Genomic DNA, 25,269 nt, shown 5'->3' with positions numbered 1-25,269 from the left:
ATTTCCCTAATGCCCTTCTCTCAATTCCCACCTTGCTTAAATCCTAATCTAGGTCATTCATTTCCAATTAAACAAGAGCGATGATAAATCCGCACCCCTGTAGGATAATTCGGACCCCAGTAGGATAGAGTGTTAAAGTCTACCACATATCCTCATTTACAGGGTGCGAATTATCCTACATGGGGTGCCAATTTATCATCACCCTTAAACAAACAAAGGGCTTGGTTAACATGGGCATTATTTAGTTGGGCCCAATCTCGCCTCTCATTCCCTTCTCATGATAAAGGCCTCTCATAGTATTCGTTTCTCATCTTATCTCCCAAAATCTCTCAATCTCTCTCTCTCCAAACTGAAAAGTGAAAACCCTGAAGCCGAGAAAATCCTGTAAACTTTCATCTCTGACCTGAGACACAACAGCATTCACCTAAAACAATGGCGATTCTGGCAACCCTACCAGGTGTAAATCTCTTCACTCCCCCTCCTTCAAAACCTCATATCAATGACCCTTCAAAACCTCCTCCCCCTCCCATTCCTATCCCTAAATACCCCAAACCCCTAAAAAAAACCCCTCCCCCAAAATCCCCCAATCCCACCCCCAATCCTGCACTAAAATCCTTCCACTATCGATCCAAATACTACAAACCGGTCCGTGACGGGGTAATCACAACGGAATCCGACGGCCGCTCTGTCATCATTGGAGAATCGGGAGTCTCCTACCTCCTCCCCGGAGCGCCCTTCGAATTCCAATTCAGTTACTCAGAAACCCCTAAGGCAAAGCCATTGGCTATCCGGGAGCCAGCATTCCTTCCATTTGCCCCTCCCTCAATGCCGAGGCCTTGGACTGGTAATCTAACAATTCCTTTCCTTATTTATGTTATTTTTCATTTTATATTCAAGGATTTAGATGTCGCTTTCGAAAAGTTTCGGTTTCGGCCGAAATTATGTAAAAAAAATGGTTATATTTTGGTTTTCATAAAATTTCCATCTAAACTGCCAAACTTCTGCTACAAATTTAAAAAATTTTGGTGGAAATATTTAAAATTTTGGTTGAAATCTTTTAACGATTCATATAAAATCTTGTAAACAAGGGTGAAAACTGAAATTTGGAAATCTCAGTGAAATGTCAGAATATAAATTCCATCATTGCTAGATTGATCTATCCAGTTTGATATGGTTCGATGAAGAGTAAGCCAATAATGGGATTTCTTCGATAAATGGGAAACTTAAGATGCTCTGGGATGGAAATGAGGGAATGTTTACAATACCTGGATTTAGTCAGATACAATTTGAGGGATTTTTTAGGTTCATTGATCAGGGATTGACGGAAGAACTTCATAAGTTTCCAAAAATTGAAGATACTGATCAAGAAATTGAGGAGAAATCCAGTAAAAATCCAATTTTTACATGCGAAATTATGTAAAAAAAGCCGATTATCCGCATTCTTGGATCCAGGCGGTTAGGGTTGTTCATTCGGTTTAAACCGAACCGAAATCACCGAAAATAACCGAACCGAAATATTTCGGTTACTTCGGTTATAACCGAATTATATGAGTGTAAAATTCTGAATTTTAAAATGGAAGTAGATGTGGGGAACATAGGTTGCAGATGACTGATTTGGGTAGGAAATACAGGTTATATAGACTCACTGGAAATAGGGGTGTCATCTTTGTGGTGGTTTCTCTCCACCGGTGCCTTTATGGATGATGGTCTGGACTCACCGGAAACCTGAAGCTTCGTCGGCAGGACTTCCGGCATCCTCGGGTCGGGTGGAAGGCGTGCGAATTGTGGCACCTTCATTGGTTTTCATAAGCAAAACGACCAGATCTACCCCTCCCTTCCTGGTTTTTCATAAGGAGGAGGACAGTGGGACTGTGGGAGATTAGATAAGAAGAGAGAAAGTTTAGATGGGTTTGCATAGAGCATTTAATATCTCTCTGCCATACCTATTCTGGTAATCTTTTCTCTTTCTTGAAAATAGCAACAGGTCACATATCCTTCCTTTATGTCACGTTAGGTCTTTTCCCTTTACTTGTGTTAGGAGGAGTACACCGCCTTAGGGACCAACTAGATAACATTATAGTATTATAATATTATATTATTTTAGGCGTGAAAGCGAAAGGCCAAACAGCCCAAACCAATGAGTTTTGGTATTACTTTTACACTATGTTCGGTTTGTTCGGTTAACCGAATTAATTTGCACTAAAAACCGAACTCGAAACTGATATCCGAAATTTTTATGATCCCATAACCGAAACCGAACCGTTATATATATATATATATTAACCGAACCGAAATAACCGACCGAATTCGGTTCGGTCGGTTATTTCGGTTTAAACCGATTAATGAACAGCCCTACAGGCAGTTCCATCATTACTGTTAATGACGAATGGTACGAGAACACAGAGCGCCGGATCCGCAAAACCTCTTACCATGGCCTGTTGTACTTAGGGATGGGTATTTCTGGAGAGGGGACATGGCCCTACAAGCAAGTGGAATGCATCCTCCAGAAAGTCGCAGCTAAGGTAGATGACGTCTCTTGCATTAGTCACATCGGCAAGGGGGTTCCGGTTATTTCTCACGCATGATCCTTTATAGGATCGACTACTCGAAGATTCAGTTAATCGCAGAGGCGTATATGATATTGAACTCCCTTAGCTCCTTCAACCATTCGGAACTTTCCTCGGTCTTTTCTGATTGGACTGGTGATGAAGTGCTCTAGAGCGTCATCTTTGATATGTCTGTGCGTGCCCTTTCCATGCCTGATTTGACTGCCCCGGCTTTTAATCTTGGCCCGTCATGGTGAGGATTTAGTGGACGTGATTCTTCATAGAGTGGACTGAAAATGGTTGCTTTGTCGATTCTTAATCAGCTGCTGAAATTTTATGATGGCATCCCAACAAAGAACGACTATGCCGGAATACAATATTTGAGGAGGTTGCCTGATGAGAAAGAGTACCTGGAGAGTTTTTTTGAGAAAGCTGGGTGGTGCAAGGAATTTTTCTTTGTTGATAAGAAGCAGCTGATTCAAAAGGATATGGAATTGGGATTCATCTGGCTTATTTTCCGTGAAATCCTTTTACTATCAGTTGCTGCCTGCTTTTGGATCCCCTATCTTTGCTGATGTTTGGAAGTTTCATAGACCCCCATCGGTATCTTTTTTCAGCTGGGCAGTGTGTAATGGGAGGATTCAGACCATTGAGTTTCTAAGAAAAATGGGTATGTGCCTGGTGGACCATTGTTCGCTTTGTTTGGAAGATGGGGAATCAATCGACCATCGTTTTATTCATTGCAAGGTAACAAGGGAGATTTGGGGTCTCATTCTGGACAGGTTTGGTATTTACTGGGTCTTTCCAAAGTCTCTAGCAGAACTATTTTCGAGTTGGGATTTTGTGCCCTGGAAAAAGAAAGGTTAGGTGCTTTGGAGATTATGTTTAATAGCTTTGTGGTGGGTCATTTAGAAGGAAAGAAACTCGAAGGTTTTCGAAGGAGTGGCAAAGTCATCATATTGGTTATATAATAAAATCATCGCCATGGTTATTTATTTGGGGAAGAGCAACCCTCTGTTCACATTCGTATCAGCCTTCGATCTGTGGGAGGCGTGGCGCATTGTGTGCTCTGAAGGTATGAGGAGAGAGAAGAGAAGCCAGAAATGGGAAGCCCCCCTGAAGGTCTTCTTAAATTAAATTTTGATGGGTCCTGCCTGGGTAATCCGGGTCCAGCTGGGGTTGGAGGGCTATGCAGGGATTCCCGAGGGGTGGTATCTTGGGCTTTTGCAGGTCCAATTGGAAGGTCTGACTCATCTGAAGCGGAAGTAAGGGCTGCATATCAGAGGATTAAGCGCCTAAGTGATGATTCTTACAATAGGGTGATTGTGGAAGGAGATTCTTCAAATGTAATTAGTTGGTTATCTGGGAGAGTGGCTCCCCCGTGGAGATTCTTGAGTTACTTTGAGGAAATTTCTGATCTCATTTCAGAGTCGTCTATGGTTTTTAAGCATGTTAGACGCGAAGCAAATGGTGAGGCGGATTCTCTCGCTAGATCTAGAGTTCATAAAGAGGGGTTGGAGTGGTTAGATTTCCTTCCCCCGTGAGAAGTTTGCTCTGTATTTTTCATTGTATTTTGTTGTCTTTTATGCTTTTCCTCTTTGTATTTCTGGTGGACCATCTCGGTTCCCTTTCTCAATATATTGACATTTCAAAAAAAAAAGAAAAGAAGCAGCTGATTCATGATGTTAGTGAGGCGCTATATGCGTCGAAGATATCTGTGAATGCACAGAGTTTGAACCTTCCGAGGAAAAAGAGCATTTAGAAAATATGGAACATCAATTTAGCTGAACTTGCAAGGATTTGGAAGAGCCATATCAGTTCCAAATTCTCATAGCTCCATCATCAAGATTCATATTAACCATAAAAAATGAATCTTCATCAAACTTCTATTTAATAATATATCAAGATTCATATTAGCAAAGGTACTACACACTCAATTGCTCCCATAAGAACTCATATGTAGAGATTCAACCTGTCAGAATCACCTTTAGACAACCGGCATCACCTTTAAACACAAGAGGTAATGCTTAAGAAAATAAAAGGAAAATATGTGAGAGCTTGAGAGCTCCCATAGTAAATTACTTAAGATAATGCTCATGTGACCCTCTATAAATCTGTCATCTTGTTTCTTCATTTAACATCAGCAACTATAAAATGCATTAGAACCCAACAAAGAGAAACTATCCATATTGGATAATCCAAAAGACAAAATGCAGTAAACCAGCACAAAGAGTTACAATTGGGGAATATTGTGACAGATCACTATTTAGGAAAAGCAGGAAAAAACAGAGAAGAGAAATCCGGATACTTACTCTAGATGCCTATAAGCATTGAAGTATGTAAGGCTGGTGGACATCGCTAGAGTATTTATCCCAGACCTCTTCGCCCAATGAACCACTCTCTCTAGTGAAGCATAACTCTCCACCATCCCCCTCACAAGGTCTGGATCAAGAAACAGATTTACGAGCTCCGGATTGCGGTCGTATGCAGTCTTAAACTCTTAATCATGTCCAAGAATTTGGAACTGATATGGCCTTTCCAAATTCTTGCGAGTTGAGTTAAATTGATGTTCCGTTCTTTCTCAATGCTCTTTTCCTTCAAAAGGTTCAAACCCTGCGCATACATAGATATCTTCGACGCATATAACGTCTGCCTAACATCATGAATCAGCTGCTTCTTATCAATAAAGAAAAATTCCTTGCGCCAGCCAGCTTTCTCGAAAAAACTCTCCAAGTACTCTTTCTTGTGAGGTAACCTCCCCAAATATTGTATTCCGGCAGAGTCGTTCATTGTTGGGATGTCATCATAAAATTTCAGTAGCTAATTAAGAATCGACAAATCAGCCCTTTTCAGTCCACTCGTATGAAGAATCCTATCCACTAAATCCTCACCGTTTCCCGGGCCAAGATTAAAAGCCTGGGAGCAGTCAAATCAGGCATTGAAAGGGCATTCACAGACATATCAAAGACGAAGCTCTGGAGCACTTCATCACTAGTCCAATTAGAAAAGATCAAGGAAAAGTTTGAATGGTTGAAGGAGCCAAGAGATTTCAGTATTATATACGCCTTTGTGATTAACTTAATCTCTGAGTAGTCGATCCCATGAAGGATCATGCGTGAGAAATTATCGGAACCCCCTTGTCAATGTGACTGACGCAGGGGATGTCATCTACCTTAGCTGCTACTTTATGGAGGATGCATTCCACTTGATTGTAGGCCTGGAAAGAGCCGCCGGGCATGAGGGTGAGGCCCCCGTAGCGGGCCACGTCCCCTCTCGGGAAATGCCCATCCCTAAGTACAACAGGCCACAGTCAGAGGTTTCACGAATCAAGCGCTCTGTATTCTCATACCATTCATCATTAACATCAATGAATCAAGCGCTCTGTATTCTCATACCATTCATCATTAACATCAATGATGGAATCGCCTGGATCCAAGAATGTGGATAATGTAGCTATCATCTCGTCAACCACTTTATCCAAGAATGTCGATAATGTAGCTAAAAAAAATCCGGTAAAAATCTGATTTCATATTATTATATTCAAGGATTTAAATTTCGGTTTCGAAGGCCGAAATTATGTAAAAAAAAAAAGAAAATATTTCAGTTTTCATAAAATTTCCATCTAAATTTCTAAAATTCTAAAATTTTGCTGGAATTTTCGGAAATTTTGCTGGAAATTTTTAAAATTTCGACTGCAAGCTTTAACATTTCATAGAAAATTTTGTAAATAAGGGTGAAAAATCCGTAACATTTCAGAATTTCAGTGAAATTTTGGTGAAATCCGGTAAAAATCTTCATTGTGAATCTAAATTTTTCGGTCGAAATTTAAAACTATGATTATATTAGGTTCCTTAATTTCTTTTTCCTATTTTGCTGATTTATGTTCCCTGTTTTGTTTTCCCCAATTTCTATATAATGTAGATGTAGTTTGTCTATTCGGTAAGGAATAATCATATTTAGGGCAATTAGCACCTTGGAGGCCGAGCTTCCTTAATTAACTCATTGTCTTTTTCCTTCTTTCCCTCATTCTATCAAATCTTCTTCTTCATTTTTTTGTTCTGATAGAACTGTTCTATCAGGTAAGGCTCCATTAAAGAAGAAAAAGAAGAATATTCCATTGTTTGATTCTTTTAATCCGCCCCCACCCGGGACGAAGGGGGTGAAGCGGGTAGAAATGCCGGGACCTTTTCCTGTAGGGCGGTATCCTAAAGAAGGGAAGACGAGGGAGGAGATCCTCGGTGAGCCGCTCACGAGAGCGGAGGTCCGGTTGCTGGTTCAGCCTTGCTTGTCTCGTAACCGTCAGGTGAATCTTGGTAAGGGTTTTGGAGTTCCTTTTTTTTTTTTTTTTTTTGTTATTGTTTTGCAGTCTTTTAAATTTCTCCATAACTGCGGTAGCTTAGCTATCATTGTTGGTACTAAGATATGACAACAATGACTCAACCCGTTGCTTAATTTTTATCTTTATGCGTACACTTCTCTTTTTTCCATATGCATATAATTCTTAAATCCAAGATTATGTTATTCATACTCTGTTTTCACTCCTACATGTAATTTCTTATGTTGCCGCTATTGCTTTAAGATAATGCATACCATTATTTCGCGTATATAGTTCGTTTTCTCTAGAGGGTTGCCTTCAAATTCCATGCAAATGTGTAGGAAGGGATGGATTAACCCACAACATGTTGGAGTTGGTACATGCACATTGGAAGCGGCAACGTGTTTGCAAGGTTCGATGCAGAGGTGTTCCAACTGTTGATATGGACAATGTCTGCCATCATCTTGAGGTTGTTATTTTGTAAGACATTTGTTCTTTTTCATGTAATGCTTCAATCTCCTTAGGAAGTTAACGATTTTATAGTTATCAAAATAGTCATATCTGCTTGTTATTACTAGGTAATGATATAGCGGTCAATGATATGTCTACTCAAAACATCCCCCATTTCTTATCTTTAAGATATTACTTGTCATTGATTGTCCAGAGCTATATTGCATGGATTCTTTGCCCCCCTCTGCCGAATCCTTGTCGACACGTCTCCACATCCGAATCGGACATGGATTCAAGTGGGACACACCTGGATTCTTGTCGTAGCCGTGTCCCACATGAATCCTGTTTTTTTCGGGCGAATCCTATTCATCGTTGTCTCTTTTGAAATGTGAATCCTATATATTTTCCATTTATTTTCTTCTTAACTTTTTTTTAGATGAAAGCACAACCCGTACTCTTTTAATAAAAACCCTAGCGCCTCGACCCTATATATATATATATATATATATATATATATATGAGGAAAAGGAGTGTGCGGTCGAGCGCACCTAAGCTTAGGTGCGGTCGAGGGTCCAAACACATGGGTCCCACATTTTTTGAAAATTTTATTTTCTTTAAAAATGACCGAATCCGAATCCTACTTTTGGGGGTTTGCCGAATCCGACACCTCGAATCCATGTTGGATCGCGACACGCGAATCCGAATCCATGCAATACTAGTCCAGAGTAATCTCTTTTGATGAGGTTATACTGGTCTCTAGTTCATAAAAAATTCGTATGCTAAAAGGGATCTTCTCATTGTAAGCCAAGAAATTGTTTCTCAAGTTGCCATGCCAAATGATTTTTGCTTATTACTAAATTAAATGTTTCATAATTGTTTTAAAAAAGAAAAGAAAATGTTTTCTAAACGTTTTTAAGAACGAGAAAAACACATGTTTACCTTGTCTACTCAAAGAAGTAGATTTGAGTACGAGTGCTTTGTATTAGGTATCCTCAAAAATGAAATTTGTGGGCAATTGTGGTTCATTTATATGTTTAGCATAAAAATTTTCCTGATCGATAAAAAGGACAAGAAGCCGATCAAGAACTAAGCCCAAGCAAAAACAAAAAATTCAACAATCCCTTAGGGAGGAAGGTGATCAAGCACCTCCAAAACTGTTCTCTCCTCCCCAGAACATGACATTTGTTCCTCCTCACTATTACCAGAGCGCAAGACATACTGAAAAGATGTGCATGCCCCTCTGCAGAGTCCAAAACTTCATTAGTGGCATCCGTGAATCTCCACATGAACCCTTTCCCATCAGCCACTGAATAGTGTTGCGTGGATACCCTTCCACCATTAAGAAGTCTAGAATGTAAAGGTCCACAAGGCAGATCCAACTCAAAAGCTCCTGGACTTCTGCCTCAAGTCCTTCACACCAATCAGGCCAAAAAAAAAAACCCACTTTAAATCGGATTCTATAAGGTACAGAACGAGAGATGAAGAAGGGAAATGAACTTTAGCAAGAATGAATGGATCAAAGTGATAGAATTTCGATATATCTATTACAAGAAAGAGCACGCAAGGCTTGACTTGGGTCAAAGTTAAAAAAAAGTTTGGGGGAACGGTAGAGAAGCTCTCATTTTACAACCTCAAATTTTCTGATTTGGGTGAAAGTTTAAAAAAAAAAGAGCAAGGAACGGCTGCTTGCAAATCTTCTGATTTTATGCCCATCAGTTTGTAGAAAATAACAAAAGCACCATTCCAGTCACTCCTGAGAGAGAGAGAGAGAGAGAGAGGAGAGGAGAGGTACTAACTATATTAGGGTGACTAAGTTAGGGTTGGAATTATCATAACCTTAATTTAATTAAATTTATTTTCTTCTTGATGATAATAAGCAGTGTTATCTCCAATTCGAGGTTAATTTTCTTTGGCTTTACGAAACACTGTACAGTTTTCTTGTACTTGGAACTGTACTTGATGTCGGATAATGTGTAAATGTCCTTTTTTCGTTCCTTCTAATGCATGGAGCCCTAGGTGGGGTATATCTTTACCTGTTGTTCCACTGCTATATATTTACTGCAGCATTCATCAAGTGATCTATTTGAGTCAGTCGACCTTTCCACAGCTTTGTTTTTAGTACCATAGTTCTTGGATACATTGTCTCTATAAAATTACCGTAACACATTTATTTACAAAAACTTTTAAAGCTCATGCTTGGATTCTTTCCAAAAGGGTTTTTGGCTATCTCTACACTATCATAAAATACCTTCTTTCTTTCTTTCTTTTTTTTGAAAATGATAACCATTAATATTAATAAAGACCGAGATGGTCAAAGTTCAAAGAAGAATATGAATTATGAATACAACATCACTCCAAGCTAAAAAGAGATAGAATCATGGCGGAAGTGAATCAAAAAGTGCTAGAGATTGTCTCAATACTCCCTCTCTAGCTAAACCATCCATTATCTGATTAGCAGAGCGGCGAGCGTGATCGAAAACAACCTCTGTTGATCTCGTCCAATCATTCATTTCATCAAACCGCCTATCAAATCTCCAAGGTGGTTTTTGAGGCCCCTTTAGCCATCAAATTACATTCATAGAATCTCCTTCTGCCATGACTTTTTTTTGGTGATTTTTCATTATCAACTCCAAACCTTGATGACCTGCACGAACCTCTGCTTCTAAAGCATCCGCCACCCCAATAGGCCCAGCATAGGCCCATAAGATTTCCCCAGTTGCATTTCTAAGGACGCACCTCGCACCTGCTCCTGAATGAGTCAATCGACCTTTCATCTCTATAAAATACCTTCTTTCTGTTGTCTCAAAGGTTTCCCAGATCTTTTACATTTTCCCTAATCCCTTTTATATCCTTGCTTGGATTCAGCTGTGTGCTTTATAATGAATTTACATTGTTGATTATTATTGAAACCATATGATACATTCATTTATGTAATTGCTCACTAATGTAATTGTAAAAGTGTAAAACTCATGATGGACTTTTGTTTGCTTTTGATCAATCATTCTTAGGCTCATTAATGGAATTGTAAAACTCAATATGGACTTTTGTTTACTTGTGATCAATCATTTTTAAATTCATAATGCCAGGATAAAACTGGGGGGAAGATCATCCATCGAGTTGGTGGCGTTGTTTATCTTTTCCGTGGCCGAAACTATAATGCTCGTAGTCGTCCGCAGTACCCAACAATGCTGTGGAAGCCAGCTGCTCCTGTTTATCCAAAACTTATCCAGGAAGCTCCTGAAGGATTAACAAAAATAGAAGCTGATAACTTAAGAAGGAAAGGAGAGAAGCTACTGGCAATTTGTAAGCTAGGTAAAGATATGTGACTTCCTATCTGTCTCTAGATGTCTGGTGCATGTGATATGTCATTATATCATGAGGTCTTTTTTTTAAACTGTAATCAAATTAGTGAAAATGAAAAGTTGATAATGTATTTGAATAATAGTTTTGCTTTACTTTTATGGATTTTAGGATAAGAGGGCTGGATTTGTGCAAAGTTAATTAGGTTCCCATTTTTTTACATATGCTGAAGAAAGCATATGAACTGCATGAATAAATGCATCCATTAGAATCGTTTAGTTGGAACTTTGCAATTTGTGCCCATGCTGTTTTTTGATAGTCTGGTATTTATGATGGATTTCGATGGTGATGGAAAGGGAAAAATCATGTAATGAGGGGCATTATTATCATTTTTCATTCTTTTATTATTGATAAAGAGAGGCTCAATGGGGATTGACGTAATTCCTTGTCTCTCCTTTATCGACACCCTCTTCTTCTCCACCTTTTCCTCCTTTCTTCTCTTTCCTCCTTTCTCATGTTAATGTTAAAAAAAGATGATATATCTTTTTTCCGTGTCCATGCTTGGACCATTATTCCAAATCAGAGCTGAATACTCAATTATATCTTCTGAGGCATGGATCTAAAATGCTAAATGTGGACTCACTAGAGGGTTCAATGTACACTTTATGGAGATCATTGTGTACCAGATGATAGTAAAACTATTTGCCCTTGTTATGGTTCATGTCTGTGCCTATCTATTAACAGAAACATGTCTAGATTCAAACCAGATGCATGTAGGTTATGGGACTTTTCCTTTTTAAAATTTGTAGCACCTAGGCTAGTTAATAATGCAATTTTTTCACTTCTTATACTGTGGTGAGCATGTATTTCCTCTGGCACTTGTAAACTTATAATTTGGGGGACATATTCCTGGTTTCAGGAGATGGTATTTATATTTCTAGATGTGCCGAGTTTGTCCTGTTCTTCTCATTTTTGACTTCCTATTATTACTGAAACTTTTCTTTCCATGCAGCAAAAAATGGAATATACATTAACCTTGTGAAGGATGTGAGGGATGCTTTTGAAGGAAGCCCTTTGGTGAAGATTAACTGCCAAGGGTTGGAGCCGAGTGATTACAAAAAGATTGGTGCTAAGCTTAAGGTTTGGTGAGCTTTAGTTAGCCTCTCACTTTTATCATATATAGAAAGCTACTATTTTATGCATCTAGGTTTTCTACCAAATAGCATGTGAAATGTACTAGTTTTTAAGACATTTATTCATTATTTACTTTCCATTCGTGTATTTAACATTTTTACAAATGAATAATAGTGTGAGGTGGGGGAGGAATAGGAGCACCAAAAAGTTTCCTTATGAAATGTTAATAAAGAATTTAAAGTGGGCAATAATTAATAAAATATAAGACTAGTTCATTTATCGGTTATACATATGGAAACCTACAATATCTATGTTTTTTAAATAGAAAAAACTGCATATAAGCAAAAAAAATCAATGGAGTTAAAACTTAAAAGTGGTTTTAATGGGAGCATGATTGCAATAGTTGGTGGTAGGAGCAAGAGAAGTTGTGGAAGCAGCAATATGAGCGAGAACGGTAGCCACACCATTATGTAGCAACTTCCTGCGACTGTAGTTGCGAATTTATTGAAGTGAGTGGGGGGTTTGACCTTTTCCTTGAAGAACTCCCAACAAGTTATGAGCAATGTTTCATGTTTCTGAATTCGTTTCGGTCGTGACAAAAATGGAAACCTGTCAGTTTTTGGTGGAAATTTTGGTGAAAATCATATAAATTTTTAAAAATGTATAGAAACATACAAATAAACAATAAAAAACCATCACATCAGCACAAAAAAAAAAAAAAAAAAAAACCCCACCCATATCGGTTTAAGAACATCAATATGCAAAGGGAAACAGACACCAATACGATACAATGACCATGATATAGGAAGGAGTGTTTGTTTAGGTTTTAGGTTTGTGAAGAGAGAGGGTCAGGAGATATCAATAAATATTAATGAAAGAAGAGTTAATTAAGTGTTAAAAGAAGAAATCCTATATCTCTTCTTCTTCCATGCAAAAACCATAACCTCTTTGTTCACCTTTTAATATCTCTTGTTTCCTCTCCCTCTCTCTTCTACTCCCTGCACAAATCCATGAAAACCGACCTTTTCATTTACCAACCACATCTGATCTTCACCTCTCTGTGGACCTTCCACAACTCCTTTTACCTCTTCCCATCCCTTCCGTTCCATCCTTTTATCTTTCTATTTCCCCTCCCATTGCATTTCCTGCATTTTCCTTTCAGTTATTTTTTAATTTTGAATATCCCCTGCAAAGGAACATTGCTCACTTTGTTTATTGCTGGTTCACAGGAATTGGTTCCTTGTGTTCTGCTCTCATTTGAACAGGAACAGATATTGATGTGGAGAGGTAAAGATTGGAAATCCATGTATGTTGAAACTCTCCCTCCAGTTTCAGACATTTTCCCCTCCAACAATGTCGTTTCATCAGGTTCGGATGGGTTCATATATCTACTATGTCAGTATCGTTGGGGATCAATATTCTGGACCAGTTTTGCAGTAAAGCTAACATTTAGATCCTGAATTTACAGATTTCAGCAAAGCAGAAGCTTCAGCAACTGATGATTTAATATCTCAATCCTCAGATGACATCACGCAAAGAGTAAATTTAGGTGAGGACTAGTGGGCATCCCAAGTCCAGGCACTTTACAATTCTGGCTAAATTCTATTTATAGTGCTTCTCTAAAATAGGAAAAGGATATGGTAGTGCATACATGCCTAACGCTATCATAACCATCCTGTAATCCTACTTATTTTTAGCATCCCGTGATGTGTACTTCAGAATTCCCATCTGATCCAAGAACTTCACTGCGACTTTCAACATACTGATAGCACTAGCCCTTAAACTTATAGGAATCAAAATAAAACCTTACATCTAGAAGGTTACAAATGGCTATTAACCATAGCATGGGAGACTACAGATGACATCACGCAAAGAGTAAACTTGTAAACTTCTGGGTGTTTATTTTGTTTTACTACCTGATACTTGTTGAGGTCCAATGTATCATGCCGGACACTGTCCCCTATGATACTCCTACCTAATACTTCATGCCGTTATGCGTATTTACATTGGTCACAATAAATATTATGTTTCCCACGTAACTATGCTTATTGCTTGTTATTGTTGAATATTTGGAATCGTAATTTTGAGTATGTGGGTCTTATAAAGTGTGGGTTTAAATTTAGGAAATGATAAATTCACCCCATTTCCTTACATGGGACAGCCAGCTCCAGTGTACGTGGCAATCAGGACCGTTGAATACTTCCCATGTGAAGTACATCTGCCCCTCTGCAGTCGTAGATACACTGGAGCTGTATTTCCCAGGTAAAAAAAAGGGCGGAGGCGGAAATATCACTTCTGTTAACTTTATCTTCCAAGTTAAATCTAGCCAGGTTTTATGGTACTGTATTTATGCGTATCTTGTATCTTATCTCATGATATCGAATACATGTATCCATTTCCAGAGTGCTACATTTTAAGGTGCTTGCCTTTATTTCTGCATCCTTGTATGTATTCTGGATATCGTAGGTTTGATTTCTTTCCTTCTTTCTTTTTGGAAGATAACGATTTTATTGATACTGTAAATTCTATTACATCAAGGGGACAGGATGTCCCACTGGAGTAGCAGCCTTGAAATTCCCATAAATACAAGATAACCAATCTCATAGGTTTCATTTCTTTCTAATCTTCGATTGTTTTCTTTGCCATGTCACTGCATAGTATTGTAGCATCCATCCTAGAAACTCTTAAAACAGCTTTTTTGCAGCTCTGATGCTCCATTCTCATTTATATCAACTTGCAGGCCAATCTGACAACACCAATGTTAGGCCACTCACAAAAACAACAATCTCTAGCCCAAGAATTATGTCATTATGGAAGCGTGCGCTAGATTCTAGTAAAGCATTGCTGCTGGATGAGACTGATCTTGGTCCCGATGCTCTTCTAGAGAAGGTCGAGGAGTTCGAAGGTAGATCACAGGCCAATGAACATTCGTATCCCGCTTTGATTTTGCCGAGTGGGGCTGGTTCCAATATTTCAAAAACCGATTATAGAGAAGATGAATCTGTTATCAGAAGTGAGGACAGTGACGATGAACATGGCGACTATGGTGATGACGAAGATGACTATGCCAGTGATTCTTTTGATGAGTTGGAATCTTCAGCCCCGCTAGGTTCACTGCCAGTGGACTCACTCGTGAATCGACTCAATTGGGAATGAATTGCCTGTAAATTTCTGATCACTTGCTCGCGGAATCCTCAGGTTCATGCTATTTTAACTGATGGAAGAGGGATGGGGATTCATGCTGATAAATCATCAGCAATGACTTGTCAGATCCATTCACTGATATAGCCATAACTTACTTGGAGCATGTTATCTACTGAATAAGGAAAAGAGAACTGTAAAAGTGTGTGTACATGGAAGAAGAACTGTGCTCTCTGGACATTCATTCTTGTATTGAATTATGGTGGCATATGTTGCATTATTATGGGTAGAGTCTTGGAATTCAACACGTGACTGTCATATTCCTCAAACCTCAAAAAGGACTGGTTTCGTCAAAATATTTTAATAGTATAAAATTTTAACTTTAAATTTAAATTTGGGCAATGATATTTTCACACCCTGCAGTATTCATTAGCTAACCCCAACTAGTTTGGGACAAAGGCTTATGGTTGAGTTGAGTAAGTCCTATTAGAATGAGTAAAACTCAAAACATGCATTAACCGTAAAGCTTTAGATAGGGGGCGAGCCTTGGTACAACACAGGTATTTCCCCATTTATAAGAATCCATATAACATGGAAGGTTGCATTCTTTCACCTTTGAGGGTTTGAACATAAACTGCAGCAAATATTGGCTAAATTATTTATTGCTAATTTTAGAGAGATTATATGGTATGCGAGCATACCTTACCAGGGAGCAAGAATACAAGTGGGAACCACCTGCTGGACATAAAGAGTGTCAATATCATTCCCTTATTATAAATAATCAACAACAGCATAGTACACTGCCTCTCACTCCCTTATCACCACACCAAATTCATTCAATAGGCTCCACATTTCTCCTTTTCCTTCTTCCAAGAGGACCAACAATCTCAAATCTTCATTTTAACATGGACAAGCAGAAAGAAAAAAAAAACAACAAAATTGAACCATGTGAAAGATAGTAATACAGCCGAGTGGCTATTATTATCATTGGCAGATTAAATGGAAAAGATATGTTTGACATTGTAATTTTAGGCAGAGGGCTTCTCCCACTTGAGTGCCTTCACTACCTCCCATGTAAAGTCAGGGTGCAGATTCCTTAAGACAACCAATTGTCAGCCCTAAACCTATTATTGGACTCAAGTGTAGATGTAATTTTGAGTCCAATTATAGGTTTAGCCTCACAGTCTCTTATCATAAATAGGACTAACCCTAAATCTCTTGCATCATGCAATCCTAATATACACTTTCCAAACCTCCATTCTATCCAAGGTGGGTAATTACAAATGAATGATTTGGATGATTGAGCATGTTATTTTTAGAAATTACAGACGTTGGACACCTTGTAATTCCTCTTTTTTTAATGCCTTTGTAGTTTAAGGGGTTATAGGAGACAACGTAAATTATGTTGGCTTTTTTAGCCCCATGAATGATTAAACTACATTAAGCTTTGTTATACATGTGGTGATTAGGCCTTTCTTGCTTCTCCATTCATTGAAAATTCAAGGTGATGGAAAAAAAAAACCTAATTGTGGTTGTTTTTTTCCATCACCTTGAATTTTTACACCTCATGTTTTAATGGGGTAGGATTTTTTTTTATTTTTTATTTTTTTTTACATCTATGTATAGCATTGGCCAAAAATGCTAGTATATATATAAAAATGGTGAAATTATATGGTGCCCGATCAGGCATGCTCTAGTAAAAGAGTGCTGCCATTGATATTTGATCCAACAGCAGCCCCTTTGAAAGATGAAAAAGGGGGCTGCTATTGGATCAAATATCACGGGTGGCACCTTTTTCAAGAGCATGCCCGATCGGGCACTATATAAAAACTCATACAAATGATATCCCACCCCTTGATTCAAACCATGCAGACGCGGGCATTTTGGTCTTTTTACAAGGTAATTTTTACCTAAAGACATCTTGAATAAGTGAATAAACTTACAACGTGTGTGTTTTGGTCACAAATTGATGGCATGACCTGATCTCCATAATTGACTCAAATATGATGGTTGCTTGTCAATGGTCAAACTAGAAGCCTCTTTTTGCAAATAAAGCATAGTGAAAGACTTCTTTTGCAAAAACCCCTATTTTTTATGAGCAAATGAGAAAAATGAGGTTTCACGTATCAATTGCGGGTTTTCATAACCAAGGTTTTAAATTTCGGTTTCGGTAACAATTTCGGACCCCCCGAAATCCAAAATTCGGTATTTATTAAAAAATAATATTTAATTAATTTCGTCCGAAATTTTGTAATATTTCTTTTCTTTTTTTTAAATATACATTTTCATGAAATTTCGGCCGAAATTTAATTTGTATTTCGCTAAATTTGAAATTTCGGCGAATTTCAGTTTCAGTGCTGACCGAAATCTGAAATTTCGGATTTCGGCCGAAATTTAAAACCTGTTCATAACTGTCAAGTCCCGTGTGCGCCGTACCGCCCTGATATTTGACCTATCATAAACCAATATAATATAATCTATTAATCTAACCTCATCGATTGTTAAAATACAAAAACTAATTTAAATCTTACTTTAATATGTCATCTGATCGTGAATCAATTGGCTCGATCTTCCGCTACCTTCCTCGGCTGATCTGAGTTTCAATGGAATTTGACATCCTTTTGATCGTTGGATGATAAGCTGAAAGGTGCACATATTGAAAGGGTATTTCTAGTAATTTCACTCTTAATTCACTTTTTCAATCTAGACCGTTAATCTACACATGATCAATGTTAGCCCAGATCAGGTTCATGAAGAGGTTCGATTAGTGATCAATTCACTAATGCTATCATCAAGAAGTAAGAAAATAAATGGAAATAATAGCAATGAATATCTCTAACCAACGGTACAAAGACAACACTGCGGTTAATGTAACATCGATTGTAAAACCATACAAAAGATGAGGAGTGAAGTGGCTAAAAATCAGGAAACAAGAAACAGGAAACTAGTGTCTCCAAGTGGTAGAAGAGGGTATTTATTTTCATGATAAATCGGTGTCTGCAAGTGGAGATGAGGGTGAAGTGGCTAGAAAAATTGGAAACAAAAACCAGGAAACTAGTGTGTCCTGTGATGAGTGGCGGCAAAAGAGCCGGGAACAGCCGATCGGATTTTGAGTAGAGCTTTTTGTTTCTGAATTTTTAGTCACTAATACCACTTGGAGACACTAGTTTCTTGTATTGTGTTTCCTAATTTTTAGCCACTTCACTCTTCATCTCCACACTGATTTGTCATGAAAAACAATTCATGGTCGCCGAACTAGTGTTCATTCAATAGATAGATAGACCGTTAATCATTTCAGCACTTGATCATCTGAATGTGATTTCCTTTCATAATGGGATAAAATCCATGTGAGTAGCATCGTGATCCTCTACAAGATCAACGGTCTTGATCCCACATACACTCCCCCTAACCAACCCATTATAGAACCCAAAATTGCCTTTTAGCACCGATTGTAAAAGTGACTTTCTCACAGGCCTTCCCTTTCAACTGTTCAAGCGTTAATAAAGAGTGTCTAGACCAGCAATCAGTGGGTCCACCTTTAGCCACGTCTAAGGCTCTAACCCAAAGTTGTTAGAGTCTTCTCTCTTCAACACACCTTAGCCTACTTATGAACGGCCCAGATCGACGATCAGGCTCAACCCCACCTCCACATCTTATATTTACACCATAGTATGGTATAATCCAGTTGTCCCCGTACCTGATAAAAGCTCTCCCAAAACTTAAGAAAAATCCATCTATCAAAGAAGAAAGAGAGAGAAAGAGAATGAGTGGGGCGGTCACATACGTTGCACGAAGAGCAGCTCAGAAGGAGCGAGTGAGAATCCTTTACCGAAGAGCCCTCAAGGATACTCTCAATTGGGCCGTACATCGTCATCTCTTCTACGAAGATGTATGTATTTAGTTTACACATACACAAATGTGGTAAAAAAAAACCCTCTATTTCCTTTGATTTCCTCACATCTGAGAATGTATGATTCACCATGCTAAGTGTTTAGGGTTGCCACTTCAGAAGAAGTATCTTTGGGGTGAACACCCAAATTAGAATTTGGGTCTTTTTGGATTGCAAGTCACAAATTGACCCCGAATTGCAAACTGGATCCCAAGGCCATGTTTGGATTGCAAGAAAAAAAATTCTGATGGAAAAAAAATCTTGGAATTTATGTTTATTTACAAGATATAGAGGGAAATGATATGATTAGGGTATGTTTGGGTGTATACCCAAATTGGTAATTGGGTCTTTTTAAATTGGAAGTCCCAAATTGACCCCAATTGCAATCTGGGTTTCCACCCTAAGGGATCCTAAGGCTATGTTTGGATTGCAAGAAAAAAAATTCTGATGGAAAATTCTTTCTTAGAAATTCTTTTCCTTTACAAGATATAGAGGGAAATGATATGATTATGGTTAACTTGGTGGGATATTATCATAAAGTCATAAAGTGAAGGTCTCTCAAAATAAAAAATTATACAGGGTTTGTTCTAACTATCTTTGTTAGTGTGCAAAAAGTAGTAAATTTTAGAAATATTTTTCTTTCCGTACTTTTGCAAAAAATTCTTTCAATCCAAACATGGCCCTAAGGCTGCTTTTTCTTTTCATGCATTGGGTCTGGAATAATTCACCATTTCAACCAAAAAAAATAAAAATCCTCAGTGAACATTTCCTGTTTCTCCAATCATGTGGTTGAAAAGGTCCTCTTTGATTTTCATTTCCGTTTTCAGGCGTCGAACCTAAGGGAAAGATTTGAGGCCAACAAGCATGTGGTAAGTTTTCTATTATTTGGGGGAGCAGATTACCTTTGAACTGCTGAAATTATCTGTTTCATATGGGTTTGATGCTAATCTTGCTTTGTTGAGCTCATGTGAAAATTTTATTTTCTGATATGCTTGATGAATATATAATGTATAACAATCATATAAATAAGATCAGTCTTTTTCCTCAACAATTCTCATTCCGGGTCCGATCGACTTGGAAAGAGGTATATGTAATAGTCACTGGTGGTGCTCCTAGATAGTGATCAAGCATTTCACTTAGGGTCTGTTTGGATGCATGGCATAGACCCAGAGAGTAGTGGAATAAGAAGTCAACAGGCAGGAGGCAAGCATGCAATAATTACTCGGAAAGTAGGGAAATAAGTTGTGTGTGTGTGTGTGTGTGTGTGTGAGAGAGAGAGAGAGAGGGCAATAATTTCAGTGGTTTGATAGTTAATATTCTGAATAACTTTCATAAAAAGTTAACAATTGCTGGCTTTTTTTCCTGCTTTAATGAACCTTATTGCTATGGTGAGGCACGAATATCTCCTAACATAGATTGCATTTACTCTTTCAGCATTTTGCATTGTATAGAAAAAACCCCATTGTAATTTGTGAGATTTCCAAGGTCTAATATCATACTATACTTGTCCTTGAATACACTATTTACAGGTTGTGCTTATCACCTTGTATTTTAGTTGATTTCATATAGGTAAGAAATCGTTTTTCTTACTGTATGTGAATGAGTCGCTGTAGTCACTGAGTCACTATTACTTGGTGTTTTCAGTTACTTCCCAACAAGTTATCTCCAAGTAATGCAATGCTTTCTTGTTAATGAAACCTGGCTATTGAATGTGGTTTTACTACTTATGACAAAGAATACTATTTCTGTTTTTTCTGTTGAAGGAAGCATTGAACAAAGATATATCCTTGTCGTCCCCCCATCTGATTTCTTGGATTATCTCTTTTGGTGACTTTCTAGGAAGATCTCGACACTATTGATAGGCTGATTGACGATGCTGAAGCAACTTATAATAACTTTCGGCACCCCGATCCTTACATTGGTAAGTTCAGAATGGGATGGTATATGTTCACGTTTTAGTGCTTCGTTCTTGTTGATATTGAATTGGGAAGCTACATGTTCATGTTTTTGTGCTTTGTTCTTGTTGATATTGTTATTTTGATTATTTGTTTCTCTCCCCCAATTTTCAGAATACTTTCTCTTCAAATTTAATTTTGTTTCTTGCACCATGTGTTTAAATATTAAAATTATGTCCTCTTTCATAAACTTGCAATTTCCTTTTAATTCTGAATATTCTTGAAGACGTTTTCATTTTAAGCATTTGCTTCTGACAGCTCCTAGTTTTTATCCATGTTGTACATATTTCCTTAGACCAGTTCAAGACAAGATTGAAAACTGGAGAATAATGGGGTGAGTCTCTAAACGCGACAGAGAGCAGACTTACGGTCTTACACCTAAATTTGCCATTGAAGGCTACGCTAGGAAAGAGCTTATATGGTTGGACCTTTTCCTCTTGGCGGATATATTGCCAAACAAATAGAATAATGTAACTTACCCCATCTCCTAATAGTTTGTGGCTAACCACTATATAAAAGGGATTTTCCCTGAACAACCAAGTAGTATTCAATTCAATGAATAAAGTTCAATCCAAAGCATACCCAAGAAACTTGAACAGTCAATAACATAGCCACCTTGCCTCAATCACTTCCATTCTGCATGTCAGCACAACAAAAGTGAAGATCATATGGCCCTCCTAATTAAAGACAACTCTCTGGAAGACTGGAACTGGCCGGCGCCAGAGTGACTTTACTACTCCAGTGAAATAAAGTTTTAGTCAAACCTTGGTTAGGGCCTTCTAAAAACCTCTATCAAAGGAGATATTTCTAGCCTATGCTTTTAAAACGCATGACAGCAAACCATGATGAGCCGAAAATATAGTTTTACGACATCTCTGGGTCTAGAGAAACGAATAAATATAAATTCGAAAACAAGAATTACAAAAAAGCAGTAGCTGAAAAGCATGTGAGGGAGGGAGGGAGGGAGGTGCGCACCCATACTTACTTTTTATTGATATTAGATCAAAGCATCATTTTATGATTTATGGCTTTGGGTTGGGAAATGATATCTGGACTTCCTTGTTTTGATAATGTAAAACAAGGAGAGGAGTGCCATTATTAAAACAAGGGAATGCGGAAATGAGTTTCCTTTGGATGCGTTCGGCTCTTATTCTTATATATGGATCGATATTTTGGTAGTTCTTTAGCCATTACTTTTCGAGAAGACATGGATATTGTTGTTAACAACATAACGTCAGTCATTTATTAGGACAACTAAATCGATCAAGCAAAGTTCATATTGACATAACATGAAAAAACCTCATTGTTGGCTCTTCGCGTCTCGTCACTCGTGGGCCTGAAAAGGACTCTAATTTATGTAGTTTCTGTGATGCACTTTTAGCTTATCGATAGAAACAAATTGGATTATTTGTAAACGCACACTAATTCATATAATTTAATAACATTTTTATTCTACATCACACACTAATTTTTTTAGCCCAGCCTAGTCTGAAAATTCTTAGTTCCCATGAATTTAATTAATTTCATCTAGGAAAAGCTTGATTCAGAGGGAAAAGGAGAAAATGAAACGTAAAAAGGAACAGAGAAAGGAGAAACAAACCCCAAGGCTCTGTTTGGTTGCTCGGAAAATCCAAAAATCCGTTGATAGTGACAGATTTTCAGCCTAAATTCCACTTTTTCTAGATTTTCCTGGCATCTGTTGTAAATTTGTAATCCATACGGATTCCCTGCACAACCTCAATTCTGCACCTTTCCTTGTCAGCCCAATTAGTGTTGATTTTCACCCCCTGCACTTTCTGATCCAATAGAGTGAAAATTGCAACTCCCCACAGGATTTAATGAAAAACCGCCCTTTTTTTTTATAATGACACCCCACGACTTTCGTGGCATTTTGTTACTTTCACTCTACTACAATTTCCCTCGATTTTTTTAACAACCAAACACCATTTTCCAACCATCTTTAATATGCTTTTGAAAAATATTAAAAACGCACTCTTAAATTAACTCCAAGTTTCGCGACATAGGTTATGGCAAGAATCATCCAATCTGTCATAAAACTGGGTTGTGGAGCACCACTACATCATGGTTAACACAAGAGATCAGGATAATTCCTGAACATGTTTGGGACGCTTGCAAAGGGCTTTAGCCCTAAAACTACTTTAGCTTTCACTCTTACCAGGCTCCATAGGGCAGAAAAGAAGAAAAATTTGAAGTATGCATTCATCCCACAAACTTCACATGCTCCAGATTGAAGAGAAGAAGGAAGAAAAGAAAAGAGGGAAATGATGTCATGGATTTTCTTGGTGAAACCTCTGACTTGTAATCTTTTGAATGTGTAGTAAGAGAAGATTAAATAATTGCAAGTACTTCCCCTTGAGTGACTGGTCCCATCATAAACTCACGCAGGCTCTGATTCAAAGCTCAAACCATTTAAATTTTGCTTATTTTATTCTTCTTTGTTTAAAGGACCCGCTGGGATTTGTTGAGTGCAAACTCTCTTTTCTGTTTTTGTTATTATTACTGAGTTTGCATTCAACGTTGTTAATTATATGCAATTTGACGTTTAGCTATTTCTCAATGAGCAGTTCCTTGGGCTCCAGGCGGCACCAAGTTTACAAGAAATCCGCCACCACCTCAGGGGGTAAGATCATCTATTATATAAAGTTCTATATCACTGTGTGTGCATTGTTCTTTTTATTCATTCCATTGATTGTTTTAATGGAAAGACCACTTTTTGAAAAATGCCCCATGTTGTGAGACCCTTGTAAATGCCATAAACAAAGGATCTTATACATCAGGAACAAAACAACAAGCAGCCACTGTTGAAAAGGGAAAGAAACCCACTTTCCATTTCCTCCAACTCTACAGCAACATTGCTTTCCTTAACGGTTACAAGTTCTTTTCAGCCAATTCCCTCTATCAGGGGTTATTACCCTCTTGTTCTCCACTAACCAGTTAATGTATCTAGCTAACTCTACTGCCATTTTTGGCAACCATGAAAAAAATCATGGAATATTTGTTTACCCAGTGTGAGAGAAGGACATAGAGGGCTGGTGAGAGAGATTTAGAGAGGGATGAGAGTGGGAAGAGCATGAGATGTGGCTAGAAACAAGAGGGGAAAAGACCTTGTTTAAAGTAGTTTTGTTTAGATTCCTTGTTTCTCTCCTCACCACCTCTTCCAATCTCTATTTTTCCCCGCCCTCACACTAGGTAAATCACGATTCCATGAAATTTATTTTCATAGTTGCCAAATATGCCCTACATTACATATCTTAGACATGGAATTTCAAAATGATTCACAACACAGACTAAATTCAAGAATTAACCAACTGGATGGAGATCAAACCTTATTAGGAGAGAAAGTTGTTATTGTCAGATCTTTCTTAATTCTTGCATCTCACGTATTGATCTATGCATGGAAATGCAAGAGAGAGAAAAAACCTCAAAAGTTGTAAGCAATCCACCGAATAAAATCTTTACGACAGTTCTTAAATCTTGATGTGAAACTTTTCGTTACTGATGCAGATTGAGATCATCTATAATTATGGCCGAGAAGATAATGACTGAAATCCGCAAGAGATTGTCTCTGCCAATAAAACCAAGAAAGGTTATGATTCAGGATTTTGTTGTTCAAGTCTGTAGTAACAGTTTGTTTCTATCTTTCATGTGCTTTATATACTTCCTAGAGTGCTTCTATGCTTGCTACTTGTTTTGATGAAGGGGAAAGGGATGGGTTCCATGGAAGTCTGCAGTAAGCAATCTTGTCCTCTTGGATACAAAATGACTCAGTTAACTCGACTGATCGGCCAATAGTGAAGTGGATAGATTGGCTCAGTCTGGGGTTGAGAGGGCTTCTTTGGAGATCTTCCTCCATGACACATGATTGTATTTCTTCAGTCCCTTTAGAATTTTCTTTTATTGTTGTTTCTATCATCTCGGTTGCATGTGTCTCTTTTCTTAATAATAAATTAATAAATTTCCCACCATAAAAAAACTAATTTTCTAATATATTTCCTACCAATACAAAACCTAATTTTCTTGCAATGGGGTGGCGGAAATGAATGAAAAGTGAGGTGAACGTGTTATTTTTTCAAATGATTACATAAAACCCTGGCTTTCCATCCACATGGTGAACAGCCCCAGCAGGTTACTACTACTTACCACAAGGTTACAACAATGGAGCTTCCCTCCAATGGAAGGTTCAGATTAGTTGAACATCATGTGGGTGAATGGTTTAGATTGTGCTTCTCATTCTATCGTTCCTCTGCGGAAATTTTAAACAAAGATATTTAGTTTGTACAATTAAAAAAAAAAAAGAAGAAATATGCAAGATACAATTTCAAAATTGATAAAACAGTATATTTTGGAAAATGATATCCGCACCCCACTTTCAGATAATAGCACTTTTCCATTTGATTTTAGCAGTTCTCTAGCTAGTTAAAGTTTCTAAAGCTATCAACAGTGCAACTGGAAGTCTTTAATTGAGTGAAAAGTGTAAAGGGTTTGTATTCATTATTGATTTTTTTGTTTTGTTTGTTT

At 37.8% G+C, this 25,269-nt stretch overlaps 2 protein-coding genes across 3 annotated transcripts; both read left to right on the top strand.

The window, feature by feature from the left end:
• The first annotated feature begins 306 nt into the window (after nucleotides 1-306).
• CAF2 (RNA-binding CRS1 / YhbY (CRM) domain-containing protein) lies at nucleotides 307-15,279 on the top strand. Of its 2 annotated transcripts, XM_077384373.1 has the most exons (8): nucleotides 308-844; nucleotides 6,626-6,859; nucleotides 7,203-7,330; nucleotides 10,398-10,623; nucleotides 11,624-11,751; nucleotides 12,975-13,113; nucleotides 13,214-13,294; nucleotides 14,486-15,279. In XM_077384373.1, the coding sequence occupies exons 1-8, from the start codon at nucleotides 433-435 to the stop codon at nucleotides 14,899-14,901; spliced, it is 1,764 nt and encodes a 587-aa protein (XP_077240488.1). In that variant the 5' UTR covers nucleotides 308-432; the 3' UTR covers nucleotides 14,902-15,279. The 2 variants fall into 2 exon arrangements, with proteins under 2 accessions (XP_077240489.1, XP_077240488.1); XM_077384374.1 differs by lacking the exon at nucleotides 6,626-6,859 and having other exon boundaries at nucleotides 307-844.
• Nucleotides 15,280-18,570: 3,291 nt separating this feature from the next.
• Nucleotides 18,571-24,663, top strand: CIB22 (LYR family of Fe/S cluster biogenesis protein). Its single transcript, XM_077384372.1, has 5 exons — nucleotides 18,571-18,775; nucleotides 19,603-19,644; nucleotides 20,615-20,696; nucleotides 23,316-23,371; nucleotides 24,256-24,663. The coding sequence occupies exons 1-5, from the start codon at nucleotides 18,650-18,652 to the stop codon at nucleotides 24,295-24,297; spliced, it is 348 nt and encodes a 115-aa protein (XP_077240487.1). The 5' UTR covers nucleotides 18,571-18,649; the 3' UTR covers nucleotides 24,298-24,663.
• Nucleotides 24,664-25,269: the final 606 nt, after the last annotated feature.

Source organism: Tasmannia lanceolata, unplaced genomic scaffold, assembly GCF_043159265.1.
Source record: "Tasmannia lanceolata isolate RefF3 unplaced genomic scaffold, GAP_Taslan_0.1 ptg000007l, whole genome shotgun sequence".
Lineage (NCBI taxonomy): Eukaryota > Viridiplantae > Streptophyta > Magnoliopsida > Canellales > Winteraceae > Tasmannia > Tasmannia lanceolata.
Note: the sequence above shows the minus strand (reverse complement) of the source record. Positions and strands in the feature narration are given on the sequence as shown.